The 22,408-nt window shown below is 40.5% G+C and overlaps 1 protein-coding gene across 1 annotated transcript in view; it reads right to left on the bottom strand.

Annotated features, from left to right (window-relative positions):
* Positions 1–20,409, bottom strand: part of ERLIN1 (ER lipid raft associated 1) — a 41,962-nt gene extending 21,553 nt beyond the window's left edge. The window contains exons 1-7 of the mRNA XM_006880034.1: positions 20,344–20,409; positions 19,908–20,031; positions 16,747–16,828; positions 9,130–9,176; positions 6,587–6,648; positions 2,392–2,517; positions 45–118 (exon numbers count right to left, since the gene is read on the bottom strand). Coding sequence (XP_006880096.1) covers positions 45–118; positions 2,392–2,517; positions 6,587–6,648; positions 9,130–9,176; positions 16,747–16,828; positions 19,908–20,020 — 504 coding nt within the window. The 5' untranslated portion in view covers positions 20,021–20,031; positions 20,344–20,409. The remainder of the gene's footprint in view (positions 1–44; positions 119–2,391; positions 2,518–6,586; positions 6,649–9,129; positions 9,177–16,746; positions 16,829–19,907; positions 20,032–20,343) is intronic.
* Between the last annotated feature and the right edge of the window lie 1,999 nt (positions 20,410–22,408).

The raw sequence follows: 22,408 nt of genomic DNA, 5'->3' as shown, positions 1-22,408 counted from the left end.
TTTCAGACTATCCTTGTCTCTGGAAGAGCTACTACAGGGCTTACCTGTATGGTGAGACCTGGGGCCATGACGTTTAAATCCTTCTGCAGAGCTTGCTTCAGGTTTTCATCTATTTGATCTGTGTTTGAAGCCAAGAACAACAGTTCTCATGATACTAATTTTTTTAAAAATAGTAAAACAAAACCAATCACCATTAGATCTTAAGTTTCTATGGTACTGTTCTTTCACAGAATTTATACCGTTAACCTGCTTCAGTAGGCAAATACACATAATATACAGACACCGATTCCATTTTTCTTTTATATGTGAGAAAGTATTTGGAATTAGATCTAACAAATACAATTTGAAAGTGAAGAGGATATGCAGTCAGTCTACGTTTACCTATAATGAAGAATTGGCAAACTAAGTCTATTATCTTTATTCAGGTTCTTATGTTCTGACAGTTTTCAAATGCTTATTACTTTGGAAGTGGATGGCCAACCCTGCTTCCTAGTCTTTCTTAATTTAGGAGATCTGCTACCACCTGTCCACCATGGGTGACCCTTTTGTCATTTGAAACACTGATGGCATAGTTTCCAACAACACAGTAACTCACAAGTTGCCAATACAGCACAGTGACAGACAAGTGCTGTACTAGGAACAAATGATAAACAAGTAAGCATGGATACACCTAAGCTATAAAATAATTAACAACATGATAGGAGGTGTACTTAACAACAACAAATGTCCTGATAATCAGAAAAAAAGCAAATTTCTATCTTTAACCACTCTAACAAAATCCTCAAATAACTAAAACTTCATTTCCATAGACCTCAGTTTACAACTCACAGCACGATTTTTGAAGCGGATGCAAATGAACAGCAGAGAGACCCTTTACCTATAACTCTTAGCCCACAAATTTTCTATCCACTTCAAAGGTACTTTCACAACTACTGAAACAGTGTCCAGTGACATGACATACAAGACAGGTTAAGTTGCCTCGTATCACATTTAAGTATGATAATCAAAGAGAAAGCACTTGATAGATCTCTGGATTGATTAACCATCCGTTACGCCTCTTTCTCAGAAGTTCACAAGGAATTCCAAGAAAGGTAAGTAAGCAATGAGTAGCAGTAACTCATTCCCTCGTCCAAGCTTTCACTGTCACAAATGGAAAATAACTGCTCAGAAAAGTCAGCATTAACAAGTCTGAGACTGAGATCCGTACAGAAGCCCATTTGAAAGGTGTGTCCTTGGCTGGCATCTGAGAACTTGGATCTGAGGAGAATTCCCATCACTCCTAGAACTGGTAAGAGAAAGTAAACACCTATTTTCCTTCTTAGAGTCTGGAATTTTGCTACACGCTTGTGTTTGTGACCATTCCCCAATATATACCTTGGGCACTGAATCCAAAACGATCTTCCCTGGTAGATAACATTAGAAAGTGTTGTGACAATTCAGTGCTGGAGGAATGAAGGGAGTACTGTGAAAACCCACTGCGAGAGAACTGCTGCCTGGTTCCCTCTGGATTTTACCTCATGAGTCTTTTTTCTTGGCTGACTTTGCTTTATAAGCCTTTACCATAAAAATCTCAGCCACAAGTACAACTACATGCTGGCCTCTGTCAGTCCTCTGAGTAAATCATCAAACCTGGAGCTGGTCTTCAAAAGCTCCCACCGGGCACAAGTCCTTATACAATCCAAACCAAATCAAACTGACTCACTGTAATCCTCCACTGGGTTTCCAAGACTAGAAGCAAACTGTCTTTCTCCTTTGGAGCAGCTGGTGGGTTGGAACTGCTAACTTTTGGGTAAAAAGTCAAAAACTTAACCAGCTACACTACCAGGTCTCCTTTAATTCCTTAGCCTTTTAAATATCCTCAGGGTTATATATTAAATAAAGAACCAAGTTAATTTTATGCTATTACAGTATAATCAGAATACAGACTAGAAGTAAACATATTTTTCATAATTTCCATCAAGAGATGTATTAAGCATTTCAGAAAATATTCATTCTTAATATATATTCAGTCTAATTTATTTACATAAGGGAGTTCTGTGGCTTATTCTATAGGGACACAGAGTTATGCTGCTTAACCCAAAGGTGGTGCCCCTCAGTGGTTCAAATCTACCAGTGGCTCTCTAGGAAAAGATGAACAATCTTTTGCGTGGTTCTTTGGCTTCCAAAACCTGCTGCAGGGTCACCTATGAGTCAGTTACAACTTATGGCAATATGTTGTTCCGTTGTTTTTTTCCTCAAACTTACATAATTGTACAAAATGTAAAATTTTTTTTTTAAAAAGCATTTTTTAAGACTATTGTTCTAGTATAAAATCAGAAGAAATTCTCATGTAACAAAGTTTAGCAATATTGTTATAGTATCCTTGAAAACCTGAACAAGATTTCCACTTACCAAATAATTCAATGTAAACTTCTTGAAGAGTGTGGGCACTGCAAAATTGGTTCAGCTCATGGTGGATTTTATTAAAGATTAAGGTCTTGTCATAGTCTGCAGTATAGTTTCGTACAATGTCAAACACTAAAATAAAAGTACAATCCATGTTTACTTCAAACAAAACTGATCCAAGTTATCTTCCAAATAAGCCAAGGTGAAAATTATACTGAAATAATATATAAAAGTAAAGTGACAACAAAATAGCAAAAAACAACACAACCCACAAATTTTATTTATTTTCTTCATGTTAGTTTCCAGATTTTTTTTAAAAACATTTGGAATATCAATGGGCAAACTTTTAATTCCAAAAGTGCAGCCAGAGTGCTCCTGGGAGGCAAAGATGACAAAGCTTCATCTCTGGGGATGTTACCGGGAGAAGCTATTCCTCAGGTAGGGACATCATGCTTGGAAAGGTGGAAGATTGGTGAGAGAGGAAGACTCTCAATGAGATGGACTGACACAGTGGCTATAGTAATGGGCTTAACTATGACAGAAATGATGAGGATGGCGCAGGACAGGCAGGACATGATAAGGGTCAGACCTGTTGTTCATGAATCGTATTCAACTTGACATAACCTACAACACCACAAGTATGCAAAATTTAGATGTAATAGGGAACTATTCAAGGTTTTAAGCAAGGCATGGTACACTCTGCTTTCTATCTAAGCACTCATATAACCAAGATTTGTACTCTAGCTAGCAGCAAGGTAAAGAAAGATCAAGGAAGGGAAAATACAAGGTAATCACTGCATAAGTTTAGATACTCCGTAAAGAGGACCTGAACTAATTGAGATATCACTGGAATATAGGAATAAAGGATGGAAGCATTTATAAGACACTATTTAAAAAAAATGTATTCATAAAGAAAATGTTTGCTTTAAACACTGAGTCTAGTTGGTGAAGAACCAGGAATGTAGGGGAATGCACTCTTCAAGGCTGTGAAGGCACTTGGTTAGGCGGGAACCCCAGTGCTGTCAGGTCCATCCAGACTCACAGCAACCTAAAGAACATAGCAGAGCTGCCTCCTAAGGTTTCAACTGTTATGGGAGCAGCTTGTCTCATTTCTCTCCTGCTGAGCAGCGGATGGGCTGGAAGCACTGACCTTGCAGTTAGTACACCACCAGAGCTCCTAGAAGTGTAAGAAACTAATACTCACAGGACTAGATTTTATGTTTTACATGAAATGCTCAAGAAAATTTTTAATTTTGTTAAATTATAACGCACTGAGGACTAAACATCTTAGAAATGTGCCAAAGAGAATATATTAGCCAGTGTCAGAGCCTTTGTTCTACTTTCTATAGCAAACTGCGTTCTGCCTTTATATCCAAGGACTTGCTACTGGTCTCCGAGTAAGAGACTCAGTGCAACAGTTTATTTGCTTGATCATCTACCAAATAAACTGGTGAGCTAATCATTCTCTGTTTACGTCTACTAAAACACCATACCTCTACTAGAACACCATCAGCCTCATCTTGTTTTACTATAACTCATTCCAGTGATCTGTGACCAGATGTGATGAAATGAGCTCTGCTACGTGGCCTTTTCCCTTGGTTCTCTGGAAAAACATTTGGGCAGATTTCCCCTCTCACCCCCAACAAATCAGTCACCTTTGCCCTATCTTTCTACCCCAGAGAATTTGTTATTTTTGCCTACAGTGATTTAGTATTTCCTGTATAATAAACAATTTAAGATTATTTTAGTCTTGTCCTGGACTGTAGTCTGCCCTGTGATTAGAATGCACTTTATAGGAATTGGTCAAGGCTATGCAAATAAGTTGGAGACCAGACATATATATCAACCATGCAAATGAAATATTCCGTACCTACTGACAGGAGACTGGTCAACTCCTTATCCTAGTGAGAGTGCCACACCTTAAAACTGCTAAGAAGTTTATGAGGTTTGTCCAACAAAAGAGCCAAAGAGGAGTACAGCTGCAGAACTGGTGGTCAGATGTAGTTACAGGCTCATCTAAAGGAGCCTGTCTCAGAGAGCTGAAGGAGCTAAGAGAACCATCTTCCAATGAATTAGGGAGACTCTGCCTACATGTTTCCTGATTCCTGGACTGTAGCTTGCTAATCTTGATTCTGAGTTGTACACTGTTCCTTAATAAACTGCATAATGGTTAGCACTGCCTATGAGTTGTGTGGCTATTTTAACAGATTATGAAACAAAGAACAGAGAGGAGTGGGAGAGAAAGACGGTGTCAGAAACGCTGAGGAGGCTAAAGAATGGAGTTACTGTCTAAGCTTCATCTCCCAGGGATCGACTCTGGGCTGATCCTAGTTATTATCTTCCCTGAAGTTAGACAGGTTCTGATAATGCACTTGCTACTTGCATTTTACATCAATGAAATGTAAATAGGGATGGGGGGGGGCGAGAAAATGTCTAAAACTATATCCAAATTCACTTGACAGCAAAACAGATTGCTCTCTGTTCTGATATCATCTTGCTATTTCTGCTATACATGTGATATTAAATTTAATATAACCTTATGTCCTAATACATTTTTTATGCGCTATCCTGAAAAGGGTTAAACCGGGTGGCTCTTTGGAGGCAAGGATTCTGAGGCTCTGTCTAACATACTTTGGACATGTTGTAAGAAGAGACCGGTCCTTGGAGAACGACATCATGCTGGGGAGGGTGGAGGGAAAGCGCAGGAGGGGAAGTCCCTCTATGAGGTGGATTTGATTCAGTGCCTGGGGTTATCGGGATGGGAGTGTCAGAGACAGTGCGATTGGCACAGGACAGAGCAGAGTTTAGGGCTGTTGTACATAGGGTCGCTATGAGTCGCAAGCGACTCGATGGCACATAACAACAACAACAACAACATGTATCATGTCTTCTGAAATAAAAGAAAAACTCCTGGAAGACAGGGGCTGGAACTTCAGCTCTTTGAACTGTCCTTGCCAAGCACAGTACTTTGTATATACCAGGCATGCTAGTTTGGCAAAGATAAAGATGAAATGGCAAAGTGGTCTTCACAGCTCTGCCAGCATTTCTAACTAAGTTTTTAATCTAAACTGTGGCTATTCCCTTTTTGTAGATTTTTCTATCTTTTACCATGATAATGCTTTCTCTTCACTAAAGACTTTAAGAATGCTTTACAAATTAACAGTAAGTATCAACTAGAAAATATTTCTCTATGTTCACAAAGTCAACATGGCCCCATGGAATCATAAAGCTACGGATTATTGCCACACAACAATTCCCCATCCTGATTATGTAAAATGCTACTCTCCAATTCTAAAAATAACCAATGATTTTACTCTAAGAAGCTACTCTACTCAGAGAAGAGCAACTCATAGCTGCAAATGAATTCCATCAAGAGTATTTCACTGACTATTCCATTACATTTATTAAAAATCACTGATGCCATGAAACTTTAAAAGTGTCTCCTTATTTCTCAGAGCTAGGCTAGTTTGCCTGGCTAAAGACAGCGTCTTAGCTGCCAGTCAGAGGAGTGCCTCTCTAACCTGGGGACTGACTGATGGCAGGTCAGGAGTGGCACACTCCATAGGCTTTGGACAGAATACACTAAGAGTTTCTGCCCCCATATACAGGATGGCATGGGCACAGTCTGCAGCAGACCTGAGTCTTGGTGGGGTGGGGGACAGAAGGGTTGGGAGAATACTGCTGATAGCCTGGTGAACAGTGGTGGTTAACACTGCTTCCTATGCATCTGAAAGTAGGACAATGAGTAAGGATGACAGAAGAACTGATGCTTTTGAACTCTTGTGTTGGAGAAGAATACTGAAGATGCTACGGACTACCCAAAGGACAAACAAGTCTGTCTTGAAGGAAGGGGTGTTCCTTGGAGGCATTACTGGTGAAACTCAAATCCTTGGGGCATAATGTCAGAAGTCAGTCCTTGGGAAAAGACACCATACTGGGAAAGGTGAAGGGCATAGAAAGGGAGGAAGACCTGCGACAAGATGGATTCACACTCACTCTCGCTCTCACACACAAACGGACTGACACAGGGACTCTAATATCAGAGATGAAAACTACACAGGATCGGGCCAGGTTCAGATGTGTTTTTCAAAGGTCACTATGAGTCACAGTTGACTTGACAGCACCTAACAACATTCCTCTTTCAAATCATGTACTCTGAGGATAACTAGTTAAAGAAAAACAGAGCAGATGAGTACTGTACCTGCGTAAGGAGCCAACATATTAACCACTTCTATTCGGTCAATATAGATCATGACCCCACCACTAAAAACAAAGAAATGGAAGACATGTCAGTGAAATACAAGCCTGGCATAATCTCAAATTAATCCTATATAACCAAACATATGCCACATGATAGAAATTTACAAGGAAAATCTAAAACTTATGTTACTGTATGTGTGATTAAAATGACCCTTCCACAGACAGAGAAGACATTCTACTGTTTACACTCACTTGGTTTCTTTTTATGAAAGGCCCAACTCTGCAATAGCCGTGATCAAATTAGCACACATGAGGAGTAAACCTATCACTTACACCCACTTAATATGTTACCTTCATTAACTAAAGTCACGTGCTAAGGCAATGCAGTTTGCCACTCTTCCACCAAGGAATCAAGGTGAGTGACAAGGCTGTCAAAACGTATAGGGGCCAGCCACAAGCAGCAAAGTCTTTTGATGGTCCCTGCCTTATATTGACAACTCACCTATGTTTTCAGTCTACTTCCTGTCTGCATCTAACATGAAAAAAGGAATCTGCATCCAAACTGTGAGCTAAAACTGACACTACAGAAAAACAGGACTTGCTTATGACTTTCTATACTTCCTGGCCAACCAGCATCTATCATGAGGTGCATCAATTTAAGACATGAGGGGGGACATTTTTCAAACACTAGAGAAATAGTCAAGTCTTCTCACTGATATACAGTAACTTTCTTTGCCCATTAATAATAAATAGTGGCCTGTCTCATCTATAGAGGGTTGTGTTCCTAACTCAGGCTGTGCCTCTAACAGCTTGAAATCGCCATCTTCTCAGAAGGAAGAAGGGCAATCTCCACCCAAGCCTTGGAATCTCGCCAGGGGTCACTATGAGTCAGTTCCAACTCATAGAGAGAAAAAAAAAAGAGAAAAAAGAAAAAAGGTAAACACCTGCTCACTGAAGAAAGTGAGTCCAGAACCTAGAAAAAACATGAAGACGAAATAAAAAATTATCTAGATTTCTGCTAGCTGCTAATTTACGTCACTACTAATAGAATAGGGAGCTCTGGTGGCCTAGTGGCAAGAAGCTGTGCTGCAGCCCCCAAAGGCAGTTCAAGGTTGCCAGCTGCTCCATGGGAGAAGAATGGGCAATCTTCTGCCGTGCAATTAACTGCCTCTGAAAACTGGCTGAAGGGTCAGCTATGGGTCAGTTTCATGACAACAGAATATCTTAAGTGTTCCAGATTGACCTAGGAAAACATAATAATCAAATATATTAGCTTAAAATACTATTTGTTCTTTTTTAACATACAAGGATTTTTGCTCCTCTACAGATATCAAAAGGAGCCCGGATGGTGTCGTGCATGTTAACTTAAAGACTGGCATCCAAATCCACCAGCCACTCTTTGAGAGAAAGACAGGCATGTCTCTCTTAACAATTTATACCCTCGGAAACCTCATGGAGGGCTGCGATGAGTCAGACCACATCGAACGGCAGTGGGTTTGGCTTTGGTTTACAGAAGCGAAAGGGTTCTAGCAGTTGGATGGTTAAAGCACTCGACTGAGGTACTCAAAGACTAGCAGTCTGACCCCTGTAGCTGCTTCATGGGTAAAGATGTGGCAGTCTTTGGAAGATACTCTGTTTTGGAGTTAGTTCCATGTCACACAGGGTTCTTATGAACTGGAATCCACTTGATGGCAATGGGTTTGGTTCTTAAATAGGTATCAAAGGCTCTTTTATAAACTTTTAACATATTATTTAGACCATTTTAAAAATGCTTTGGATTTTACATACATCTTTTGATAGAATCCAATGTACTGACTATACTCTAGAAATAATTTGGGCCTTGTGTGCCTTTCTCTCCCTAAAGCTTTTTAAAGGCAGTGGTTCCAAAAGTGAAGTCCTTGGACCAGCACCATCAGCCTCACTTGAGAACTTCTGCTAGAAATGAAAATTCTTGGGTCTCATACTAGCCTGCTCAATCAGTAAGTCAAAATTAGACGGCACATAAATGCTAAGTTACATGACATACTACAGATAGAAAGGTGGGATGAGAAATGAAAATTCTTGGGTCTCATACTAGCCTGCTCAATCAGTAAGTCAAAATTAGATGGCACATAAATGCTAAGTTACATGACATACTACAGATAGAAAGGTGGGATGATATTTTCAAACAATCCTTTATTTAAGACCCCACATAATCTACAGCCACTAATTCTAACTGTTTCAATAATTCTGCAAAATAGGTCTCGGTACCTGATTTTTACAAATGAAGAAACTAAGTTCAGAAGTTGGCAAGCGGATGCAGTAATAGGATGTCAGGTCTGCCGGCTCTAAAGCCCAGGTTTTTTTCTCAGTTATATAACATCGTAATTACTGTTAACATGGAGAACTCTAAATTAGGTCAGTCTTTAATCAAATTATGCTGAGAACAGAAGTCCACCTTGTCTGCCACCAGGCCTTCTGAAAGATGTGTAAATGACCACAGCTTTACGAATAGAAACTCTATTTGAACTAATGGGAGATTGGTAAGCAAAAGGGAACGCTTACCTTGTTCCACAAGGCACATTTTTAACTTCATCAGTTTGGAGGGTTGTCTGAAGAGGAAAAAAACGTATCATCAACACTCAGGATACATATTTTCACAGAACTACTGATCCCAGAAGAAACCTCTAACGGCTTGCTGAGTAGTACAGGAGAGTTCTTTATCACTTCAGTACCTAAAAACCAGCTTTCATAGCAAGTATTTGTTTTGCATCTTAACAGAAATGAAAGACTGGCAATAAAATACAGTTAATGTTTGAATCAGGACACACTAGGAAAGGATTCAGATGCTGATAACTGCTCTTTCCCACATTTGCCTGGAGCTGCCTATGTATGTAAGCAACAGCCTCGCTTCCACAAGATGACACTACAGCTCAGACTGGCACCTTAACTTCGATTTCACTGCGCACAGTACTGTGCACACTGTAGATAAAAAGATAGTATCTCCAAGGTGTCCCTTCAACTCAACAACCACCTTTCTTCTTTAAAGCAATAGCTAATATTTTAGCTTAGGCCCTAGGGAAGTCTCACATGGATTACCACTTTTCTTTCCAATGGAAGTGCCATCATTTACACGGTTTCATTCTAATGAATCAATCATTTAGTGAATGCCCAAGTCACATTTTTGTTCAGATCTAGGAAGACTTCCTGCTGCACCTTCAAAAGGTACCTCCAAACACATCTAATGTGTGTTCTGGACTCAGGATGCCTTATATTAGTTTGAGATGAGTGCATGCATAAGTCAGGTCTATCAAAGACCAAATCAAGTTGATGTAGACTCAACCCTGACCATTTAAGACAGAGCTGAACTGTTGTTCCACACGGCTTCCAAGGCAAGGGGAACAGATTAACCAACCAATCATTTTCCCAAGGAGCCCATGAGTGGGTCCAAACTACCAACCTTTGGTCAGTAATAAAGCACTTAACCAATTAAGCCATTAGGGCTACGAAGCTAGGTCTACAGAGGGAGAAAAGTGTTCTGGTGGTGGAATACAGTGTCCTGCATTGTTAACCAAAAGATTAAGTGTCTCCAGATGTTCAAGTTCATTAGTGGCTCTGTGGGAGAAAGATGGGCAGTCTCTTACTTTAAAGTCTCAGGACCAATGGAAGGTTGCTTTGAGTTGAAATCATCTCAATGGCAATGAGTTGTAGAGAGTGAGAAACAAGAACTAAAAGCTGAGGCAGAACAAAATCCAAGTTCAGGAAGTGTCCTGGTCAAGTGAACAAACTGTTCTGGTGACAAGAAGCTAACTGTTTTGCCTGGATCAGAAGCGGCAATTTAGATAAGAAAATAATAGTGTTCAATAAGAGGAGCTTGAATGTTGGCTAGGGAGTTAGGACTTTCAATCATTTGCTATTCATCTTGGAGCTGGACAGTGAACAAACGACACCTCTGAGGTGGTGTGTTGGGGAAGAATGCTGAATATCCCATGGACTGCCAAAGAACAAATAGGTATGTCTTGGGAAAAGTACTGCCAGAGTGCTCCTTGGAGGCAAAAGATGGTGAAGTGTCTGTCATCTCTCATACTTTTTGGACAAGTTGCTAGGAAAGGCTATTTCTTGAAAAGAGATATTGTGGTTGGAAAGGTGAAGGACGGATCAACAAAAGAGAAGATCCTTAAGGAGAGCGCAGGCATAAGAGTGTCAGAGATGAGGATGGCACAGGATAGGACAGGGCTCAGATCTGCTCATGGGGTAGCAATGAGTCGTACTCAACAGCCTCCCAAACCACCACCGGTCACCACATGAGGACTCGACAGCCCCAACAACAATCACCACAAAGCACAAGACAAGCCTTCACTAATATGTTCCTTCCTCATTTCCCTTGCATGAAGCAGTTCTCATTATCTATTGTAACTGGAAGAAAGAAAACTAGCTGGGAAGTCCAAGTATTAATAAATTCAAGTTAGTTTAACTAAGATCATAGAAATTAAAGCTCTTGGTGAGCTCTGGTGGCCTAGTGGCAAGAAACTGCACTGCAATCCGAGAGGTGAGCAGTTTGAATCCACCAGATGCTCTGCTGGAAAAGAGGGACGGACAATCTCCTCCTGAACCAGTCAGATCCGATTTGATGGTACACACACAAAAAATAATTAACAAAAAGAAAGAAAGAAATTAAAGCTCTTGTTACGAGAGTGATATAATGGAGGAAGGATCTGGTAACCTGTTGAATACAAAATTCCAGGAGAGTTAAAGAAAAAATAGAGTTATAGTCAAGGGGCTCCAGTGGCCTATTCCACAGGCAGCTGAGCCATTAGTGAGTGAGTGCTGTTCTGGTGGTTCAAGTTCACCAGTGGCTCCAAGGGAGAGATGAGCAATCTCCTCCCATGATTTGTAGCCTCAAATTCCTCACTGGCAGGTCATGTATGTGTCAGTTCTGACTCAATGGCAATGAGAAAGCGATGGGTTATAGCAAACACTCATGACATGGTAGGGAAAATGAGGAGGGCACATGAAGAGAGATGAGGTTGCCTCCTTTTATTTCCTTCAAAATATTAACAAAGCTAATTTCCACATTCTATCTCCTTCCAAGTGATTTACTGCCTCAGAAAACTCGTTGGAGGATCAACTAGGGGTCAGTTCCGCCTTGACGGCTCACAACAACATGGCAACTTTAAATAAAACATATACTCTATTTAAACCTACGGGAGTTCTGGTGGCATAGTTTCCAAGGCTGTTTATCTCTGGTGATCTGAATCCCCCAGCCACTCCGAGAGCAGAATGGGCAGTCTCTGCCCTTTGTGACTTAGTCTCGGAAATCTGATGGAAGACTGCTATGAGCTGGAACCTTCAACACAAAGAGTATGAGCTGTAGAATATTTAAACTTAAGGCCAGTCAATCCTTGATCCAAGTAAAGAATTCAAAAGCTAAATTTTTAATGAACATGGGAAAGATGTGAAAGTCTGTTTCTACAGATTTACAGCTTTGGAATACCTACCATGAAGTACTACTCTGTCCTATGAAGTTGACTCAACTGACTAAACAGCAATATTCTCTGTTTCTAAAAAAAACACAGATCTATGCACGCCCATGTATATTGCTGTGTTATTCACAACAGCAAAGAAAAGGAAGCAACTCAAGTGCCCATCAACAAATGAATGGATAGAAAAACTATGATATATTCACACAATGAAATACTATGCAGCACTGAAAACCAAGGAACTCATGAAATATTATGCTAAATGGATGACCCTAGAGGACATTATGCTGAGTGAAATATCTCAGTCACAAAAAGACAAATACTGTATGACACCACTGGTCTAAAACAGGACGGACATGGTGGATGGGGGGTAACGAAGAAAAGAGGGGAAAAATAATGAAGATTGTACTAGAACAGATAAAGAACTATTTAAAAAGAAAATATGATCAGGAATTATTTGTATGACAATAGTCCAGAAGAACAGGTACATAGCAAAGTAAACTCTGGGGGCGGAGGGGAAGCGATGCAACAATTACCCAACAATGAATGAATTTTTAAAGTGAACTGGGAGCAGGTAGGGAGGAAAATGTGCAACCATGAATGAATGAAAATCTAACTTTTCTGTAAACTTTCATTAAAATCACAACACACACAAAAAAGGAAAAAACCCTTAAAATAACACAGACTTGCTGTTCTACTTCTCTTAACAACTATTCCCCCATCATAAAAAAGCACACTGATTTCTGAAAGTACTTTGGTTTTAAAATACATACCCTTTAAGAGCTAAAGGTTTCCTAATGTTACTCTCAGGCACCCTTATCTCTTCCGTGGGATTCTCCATTTTTCAAGATGCTTCCTATTTAAGTCTTTCAGACTAGATCAGGCTCGTTTAAGGTGGTGTGGCCGTAGCCAATGCCTTTCATTTACTAAGTTCATTAAACCATTTGTTTTTATTGGACCGTATCTCTGAATGTGCTCCCAAAAAATTCCTTAAAAATGAATGTCTGATTCTCATAAAAACGTCTTAAAAGGGTTTATTCCTTCTTCCTGTTGTTGTTAGACGCCCTCGAGTCAACTATGACTCGTAACGACCCTATGAGCAAGAGTCACACCTCGCTCTATCCTGCACCATGCTCACGATCTCCGACATGCTGGAGCCCACTGTTAGAGTCACTGCTTCAGCTTATCTCCTTAAGGGTCTGCATTCACTCTACTTTTTCTAGCATGATTCCCCCCCCAAAGACTACTCCCGCCTGACAACATGCTAACAGAAGAATATTGCTGAATATAACGGCAGAAAGATGAGCCCATCAGGTTGGAAGGCATTCAAAAAAGAAGGAAAAAGAGCTCCAAAAATTCATTAAGATCTGGAACATGGAACATACAAAGTATGAAACTGGGAAAAATCAGAAGTAGTAAAAAATGAAATGGAATGTTTAAAGATCAACATTGTAGGCACTGGTGAGCGGAGATGGTGAGCTGAGGTGGACTGGTACTGGCCATTTTGAACTAGATGATTACAGGATCTATTGTTCTGGGAATGCACAGTGAAGAGGAAAAGTGCTGCCAAAAGAAGAACACTTTAAGTTTTCTCCTGAAGTACAATGCTGTGGCAGGATACTATCCATACACATCCAAAAAGAAATCTATTAAAACTTATTATGCAAATAAAATGCAACCATGAAGGCCAAGGACAAAGCAATTGAGTCTTTCTACCAATTTCTGCAGTATGAAATTACTCGGGCATGTGATCAAGACACATTAATAATATGTGGTGACTGGAATGCAGAATTTGGAAACAAAGATAGACTGGCATTTGGAAACTGTGGCCTTGGTGACAGAAATGAGGGTGGAGCTTGAATGATACAATTTTGTTCCATGAATGATTTAGTCACTGAAAAGAACTTTAAAAAAGTTCTAGTGAAAAGCAATGTATATGAACTCTGTAAGCAAACCAATATAAAATAAAAATTTATTAAAAAAATAATTCATAGAATATGATTTCACATATAAAGAATTTTCCTACTGAATCTGACTCTAGTACTCGATTTTTCTGTTGATGTGAAGTATCTAAATTTTTCATTTCCTTAGCAGATGAATTTATCAGTTTAAGTACACAGATATTAAATCTGCTTTCTATATCTCTGTATGAACATGACTTAGTATTTTAAGCTTTAATAAGACAGAGACAGACTTACCTAGCTAAACCACTATCTGAAAATTAGTCCATAATTCTCTAAAGGTCTGATGTTGCTGCTGGTAACATCAATATAGACTATTTGTTTGGGTTGTTAAGAAGGTGAAGTCATGTAATTAAAATCCCTTTTTTCACAGAGGAACAAATGAAGTCTATAACAGCTAAGCAATTTGCCAAAAGGTAAATATCTCTGCTAAAAGGTGGCAGAAGTAAGGACAGAATCTAGTCTTCAGATTTTGGAGCCATGTTCACTACCACACTACTTCCTAAGCCTTAACACTGAGTGGGAAGGGCAGAAATAGAACACAACTCCTGACCTCAAGCCTCTGGAAGCAGACTTCCTTGAAAGAACACACACACAAAGACATAGTAAATAGTGAAGTAATTAATTATTAAAGGAAGTAAAACCAAGAGCTAAACCTTACAATATAAACATTAAGTCGTAAAATGCGAAGAGGAGTGATTTGAGGTGAGCCTATCAAAGGCAGAAAAGATCTGGACAGGACAGGGTGAATAAAGAAAGGATGGGGGGAGAGATGGCAAAAGAACTGGCAAGCATGATCTTTCTTATTAGGGTTAATGTCCATGTTGTTGTCCTGTATTTATCTTATTCCCTTTTGCTTGGTTCATGCTTGCCTCTTCTTTTGCCGTCTCTCCCTCCCTCCTTTCTTTATTTGCCTTGCCTCTTCCTGGTGTAGTTTATAGGGAGCTATGCTGCCAATCTAAAGGCGTCCACCAGCAGCCAGAGGGAAAAAGACGCCCAATCTCCTCCCAGGCAATTTTCAGCCTCTGGAAACCCTCACAGCAATGGGTCTGAATAAAGGAAGACCACATTTCTCTTCAACAGACATATTCTCAAACTATGTTATGTTCAAAAAGGACAAGGAGATGACCCAGGAGATGCAAGTATTCATAATGACACTCTCTTAGCAGAAAGCAGAGACTTAGTAGATGAAATAGAGAACAGTGGTGGTTCAGTGGGCAAACACCTGCCTTCATGCAGAAGACACAGGCTTAATTCTCAAGCACAGAGAGTACCCACTCCTCAGTGGAGCTGGAGTGCATACGTCTATGAAGCTGACTACGTTTCAGCAGTACTCTCAGACTGAAAAAAAAAAAAAAACAACCCAAAACAAAAAACCAAAGAAGAAAGGTCTGACAATCTATGTTCCTCAAATCAGCCAATGAAAACCCTATTAGTCTCATACTCTGACCCCTGGACTCACCACAAGTTAATGGTTGATTCAACAGCTAAAAAATAAGACAAATGTCATTTCCTCCAGTTCTGAAAAATTCAGCAGCAAATCGTAATCAAACACCTTCTGAATCCAAAGATTTATAATAATCGAAACCTTGCAACAAGTCTCAGTCCAATTCTCTTCATTTTACTTGGATCCATAATCAACACTCATCTGAATCAGCAGTCAGGAAATAGAATTATTTACGTTCTCAGACAAATCTGCTTCTGAAGATCTTTCTAAAGTATTCAAAAGCAAAGATGTTAGTTTGAGGTCTAAGGTGTAGCTAAACAAGCTTTGGTATTTTCAACTGTCTCATATGCAGGTGAAAGCGTGGCAAAGGAATACAAAAGATGGAACAATAATTGATGTATTTGAATTACGACATTTACAAAGAACCCTGAATATATCACGGCGCCTGGCAGGACAAACACATTTTCTGTTTTGGAAAAAGAAGAGGCAGGATTCTCTGTAGAAGCAAAGATAGTTAAGAACTTGCCTCACTATTTTGAACACGTTATCTGGAAGAGACCAGCCCTTGAGTGAGTGACATCATGAGTGAAAGAGGAAGAGCCTTAAAAAATGCAGTTTCCATGACTACACCAGTAGCATCACTGTGAGGATTGTGAGGAATGGGTCGTGTTTCATTCTACTGTGTGCAGAATTACTAAGAGAACCTACTGATGACACCTCACAACAATCCTACTTTATCAACTTGTGTTAAAAGATAAGTGTTTATTGTTTCTCATGACCTAGATACTCTATTGGATGACAAGTGCTGACTTCAAATATTCCAGGTTGCTATCAAAAGAGAATTTTCACTGGTGCCCACAAAAAATTGCACTAATGTTCCAGGTACAAACTTGAGGCAGAAAGACTATCTTTCTGAAAATTCAGATCCTCCATCTATCAATAGCCCTGGAGCTGCCTCTATGGAAACCAATATTCAAAACCAGCAGTCACTGGTTTTCATTTCCAGTTTTGTTCCCAATCTTTGCCAGAAACCCTGCTACATACCACTAAACAGATGGGAAAAGTCAGGCTTTCCAAGCTGCCTACTACTCACTTCCAATGCATGTCAAGAGAATTAGGTGGCTGAAAAATTATCATAACTTGGGCCATAACAATTGTACTCTGAACTTTAACCTCTGTATTTAATACTTCTACCTGCTTAAGTAATAAGCACATCCACCTCCACCCACAAGTGTGGTGGTTGCTCCTGTTACACCTGTCTATCCAGTGTGGGGGCTGCCTAGGAATCACTCACCTGCACAGATCTGAACGTAGTAATGAAAGGCAACATGATATGATAGCCTGGTCCACTGGGGCTAGTTAGTAAAGCTCCTCCCCTGCAAAAAGATGTTTCAATGCAACAGGATTATAAAGGGATAAATTCTCTTCCCAAATATAAAATGCTGTAACAAATACTTTTTCTCATGCTACCGACCAGTTTAAAGTCTTACTAACACAAGTTATTCATTGTGAACAAAGTACTATTCCCTAACATACCTGCCACATTCCAAAAGGTGAAAAGATCAAATTAAACTTCTGGGTGTTACACCTTGTTTCATAAGCTCAATTAGTCTATACCTCTGAGTCTCTAGCACAACTTTCAGGTTCAAAGGACTTTCCTTAGTCATTAACCTTCTTACGGGGAAAAAATTCAAAAGGCTCACAGTTGCTGTGCTTCAATCATATATAACAACAATCAGATCAAAACAATCACTGGGTTGAAAAGACATAAATACTCAAATAAGAAGAAAGTATCTTCTAGTCCATCTTCAAAGCAATAAAAATACTGGCAGCATAAAGTGTATAAAAAAACCAACTTAGCATGGAAAGATGAAGTGTGTGGGGTAAGATAACAAATTAACACAGGATATGAATGTGGACTTGTTCACTACACAAGTGAATATCAGAAGGTCCATCTTAAAAATTATAAAAGAATGAAGAAATCTGTAGGGAAATAAAGTCCTACTTCACATAATAATAAATTCAGAGAACTTGGACTCTGCGAATATAAATAGGTGTGCAAAGAACCCACAGCAAATAACTAAAGAAACATGGAACTAGTTAAGGTTCATCTCTAATTCTTTTGAGAGCCATGTCCTTTGCTTGATTTTACTGTCAGGAAGAAAATGGAACTAGATGAATTGGTCATTTCTTAAGCTAAAACTGTAGTGGAAACTAACTCCATAGACTGAAAACTGTTTCTAAGACTCAAGATGGATCTAAAAGTAGAAATAGCAAGTTGAGATGTGTGACAGAAACATGAAAAAAAATTTATAAACTAGTATCATAGCTCAGCTTTTACACAGTTTTCTCCTTAAACTCACTCCTGTCAATTCCAACTTATAGTCACCAAGCAGGACAGACTAGAATAGTCTAAGAGTTCCAAGACTGCACATCTTTACAAGAGCAGGTTGCCTCATTTTTCTCCCTCAGAATAGTGGGCTGACTGGAAATGCTAACCTTTCAACTATCCAATCTACAGTGTCACTATGCCTCCTACTCTTCTAGTCTAGATCAAAATGGAATTGGTGGTAACTATGCTGAAGGAACAATTATGCAATCTCAACTCTTGTTAGATGCCATCAAGGTAAGTACAACTCATGGTGACTTGATGAACAAATCTGACTTATCCTGTGCCATTTTAATCACCTTTGATAAACTTGAGTCACACAGTGTCTCTCTGAGGGTATTCCCCTCTTTTGCTCACCCTCCACCTTTCCCAGCATGATACCCCTTTCCAAAGAATAGCCTCTCTTAGCAACATGCCCAAAGTGTGTGAGACAAAGCTATGTTTTCCTTGCTTCCAAGGAACATTCTAGCTGCACTTTTCCTAAGGTATATGTTTGTTCTTTTGGCAGGCCATGGGATATTCAGTACCCTTTTCCAGTATCTCAATTCAAAGACATCATTCTTCTGTCACACACAGCAAGTGAATGAAAAGTCTATAGCCTGAATGAGGCACACTTCAGTCTTCAAATAATTATCACCCCTCCTCAGGACTTTGGAGAGATCCTTGACAACAGACTTGCCTAATGCAAGACATCTCCTGATTGCTGGTACCAAGGGTGTTTATTTTCAACCTTTTCTCTATCTATAATAAGGTTGCTTATTAGTCCAACAGTGAGGATTTTTGTCTTCCTGAGGTTGAGATGCAATACATATTTAAGGCTGTATTCATTGAGCTTGTATAGCAAGTGTTTCAGGTGCTCCTCATTCATCAAGCAAGGTTTTGTCATCTGCATAATGCAGGTTGTTGATGACTCTTCTTCTAATCCTGATGACATATTCTTCATCAAGTATATCTTCTTGAATGATTTGCTCAGCATCAGATTGAACAGGTATGGAGAAAGGATACAGCTCTGACACATGCCTTTCTTGATTTTTAAATTATGCATGTTCCATTTCTCTGTTTGGACAACAGCTTCTTGGTCTAGATATTAAGTTTCCTATAAGTACAATTAAGTGTCCTGGGATTCCCATTCTTCTCAATGTTAACCATAATTTGTTGTGATTCACACCATCAAATACTTCTGCATAGTCAATAAAACACAAATAGACATTCTTTTGGTTTTCTCTGCTTTCCAGGATGCATGTGAGATCAGCAATGATATCCCAGGTACCACAGTCTCTTCTAAACCCAGCTTGAACTTCTGGCAGTTCTGTGTTACTGCACTGTTAGAGCCATTTTTGGATGATCTTCAGCAATATTTTGCTTGCATGTGATATCAATGATATTGTTCAATAATTCCCACATTCTGTTGGATCACCTTTTTTTTGGGAATGGAAACAAATATAGATCTCTTTCAGTTAACTGCAAGTATCATTTAATAATTGGAATGTGGAATGTATAAAGCCAGCTCAACTACAGCAGCACATATTACATCATTCCCTCTTCCCAACTTGAAATAAAAGGTGGGAGATAGGTGACCCATCAGCTTTGCTTATACTTTAAAGAGGAAGTGATTAAACAACTGCTAAGATCATCAATGCGTCATGAACCATCTGCTCTGCGTCTTTAAAAGGAAAAAGTCAAGAAACAACCATAAACAGAGCTGGATTCACTCAAAACCATTTACAGCTACAAACTAATAGTTTTGTGCTGTTACATGGAATATAAAGATAGCCTATCTCTTGGGCAACAGGTGGGTTGACTACTTCCTGTCTTTTCTCTAGAAATAACTGAATGATGTACATTAAAAGTAGCAAGGATCCGAACTTCTGGCAACAGAATGTGTTTCACGGAAACTGTCACACACACCTGGGACGTGGCCTGCAAAAACCTACTGCTGTCCTTATACCTTCTCTCGGGCTGGAATGAAAATCACTTTACAGGGCTGGGGAATACTTTCCAGGATGCTGCAGGAGGAACAACTTCCCAGCCTCTAAAGGAAGCAAGCACCCTTTCTAGAACCTCACCTGTAGTACACAGCCAGGTGCCCTTCTTCGATCTTGTGGATGGAGGCGTATAAGAACACCATTACCAGCCCCACCAGTGCAGCCACCAGAACGCGAGCTTGTGTCATATTCATCCTTGTTCCTCCTGAATGAGGGAGGGAAGGATCCCCAGCCCTGTGAGTGACAGGCCCATCCCCTCCCGTGACCACTTTCCCCCTCCGCAGATTAGACGCCCCGCCGCGGGTAGAGCGGGGGAGTCTGGTCCCCCTTTCCCTTCATTGAGGAGACTGCTTCCCCCTCGCCAAGCCCTCCGCCCGAGCCAGCCCGTGCACCGAACTCAGCATGTGAGCGTCATGACAACCCCCTACTCCCTATGGTTGCCCTCCGGCCGGAAGGCCCCGAGAAGGCGCCCGGCTGCCTGCTGGGGAAGGGGGGCGACCCCCAGGCCGCGCCTCACCGGTCAGTGACGCATCGCCCCCGCCCGCACGTGCAGCCGCCTCCCCGGCCGCGCCAACCGCCACCGACAGCCGGCCCCGCCCACCCCCGCCTCCAGAACTGCGGCTGCGCGAGGATGCACGCTGACGCCGCCGCCAGTTCCGGAGAGACGGGGAGCGCACGGGACAAAATTCTCCAAGCTACCAGCTGCGAAGATTTTTGCAAGAAAATGTCAGTTACTTTCTAGGTGGTTTGCCCGGTTGTTAGGTATTTCTGAAGGTTTAAGTGTTTGATCAGGAGTAAACTGTCTTTAGGGGATCCAGGGGCCTCAGTAGGATACAAGAGTAATACTGAACATACAAGACAATATGTTCTTGTAAAGATAACCCACCTCCTCTCTTATTGTGATCCTTGTTTGGGTTATTTATCCTTTTGTGGATTAAATCTAGCCTTATTGTGTGCCAAACACGTTTCAGGCATAGATCATGCACTTCTGGAATCTACTATACCTGTTGCAAGTAAAATGCTGTGGACATTCCATTAAACGTCATCAACTGTTTTGAGCACTTAGTGCTGGTTCATTGAGGGTTGTTTTTTTTAAAGGATATTCAGGCAATAGGAATCTAACACATAGGGAGCTCTGATGGCCTAGTGGTAAGAAACTGCACTGCAATCCCTTAGTCCTACGGTTTGAATCCACCAGCTGCTCCGCGTGAGAAGGATAGGCAATCTCTTTCCAGTGCAATTAACTGCCTCTGAAAACCTGCTGTTAAGGTCAGAATGAGCAGTCTCCTCCCATGCGGTTAACTGCCTCTGAAAAACCACTATGGGTCGATTCTGACTCAATGGCATACAACAACAACAAACATTGAGGGTAGGACCAGAATCTGTCCCATTTTCTACTGTGAGAATAGGATTATTAAATGTCACAAAGAAGCAGTCCTTATTTTCTTCTGGCCTTTAAAAATTCTGCACCTTTATTATCTGATCATTAAGATAAGGAAAAGAGGAGCGATGGGAATAAGGAAAGCCTGAATGGAGTCCCTGGGCAATGCGGTTAAGTTGTTTAGCCACTACCCGTAAATCCACCGTGTGGCACCTTTGGAAGAAAGGCTTGGTTATCTACTTTCCAAAAATCAGTCACTGAAAACCCAGAGACATAAAGCTCCACTCTGTCATACATTTCCTAGTGAGTCTGAGACAACTTTGTGTCTACATTTGTTGCCCTGGGGTGTAGGGTGTGTCAGTGAGTGTGTGTGTGTGTGTGTGTGTGTGTGTGTGTGTACTTTAAGACCAGTATAAATAGATGAAATTCAGTGGTACCAAGCTTAATGGACAAGCCTTGAAAGGCTAGCAGTGGTACTACAAGTAAAGGTATTTGCAACTTGGAAGGTAACTTCTTGAACAAGGAATTGGGGAAAAGTAGTGCTTAAGGCTAATGACTACCAACCAGGGCTAAACTAGTATCTCAGATTGGAGAGAGACCAAGGCAAGGAAGTCACATGGTTAGGAAACTGCAAGCCCAGGGATATACTAGTAGTAGCAGTGGAAATGGGAAGGAATAAATAGTACCCATTCAAGTCCTCAGTAAAACGAGCCCATGACCATACAGTTGAATTCACAATTTCAGCTTTCACTGAAATCACAATTACCATGTAGGACAGTAAAAATGCTTCTTTAAGATTCAAAAACTATAAATTTTTACAGCAACAGATTGTTTCATCCTCTTCCCATGCAGGGGCTAGATTTGAACTGCTGATCTTTTTGTTGAGCAGCTCCATCTGTGCTACCAGGACTCCAGTATTGTTAATATTATATACTAATGAGTCGGAACCGATTCATAGCTGACCCTCCAGAGGCAGTAAATCATATAAGTGATTGACCATTTTTCTCCCATGGAGCAGCTGGTGGATTGTAACACTGCCTTCGGATTGGCAGCACAGCTCCTTACCACTAGGCCACCAGAGCTCCCTCAATAAAGGTCTGTCACTGGATGAAATCACCATGATAGTTACTGTTCTGACTCACACCAACCTGCTCAGCATGTTGATCAGGCATCATGTGGAGCTAACATCCCGCTAGCCACT

This window comes from Elephantulus edwardii, unplaced genomic scaffold, assembly GCF_000299155.1.
Source record: "Elephantulus edwardii isolate Elephantulus edwardi_28Jun2011 unplaced genomic scaffold, EleEdw1.0 scaffold00006, whole genome shotgun sequence".
In the NCBI taxonomy this organism is placed as follows: domain Eukaryota; kingdom Metazoa; phylum Chordata; class Mammalia; order Macroscelidea; family Macroscelididae; genus Elephantulus; species Elephantulus edwardii.
This window is presented reverse-complemented; position numbering and strand designations above follow the sequence as displayed.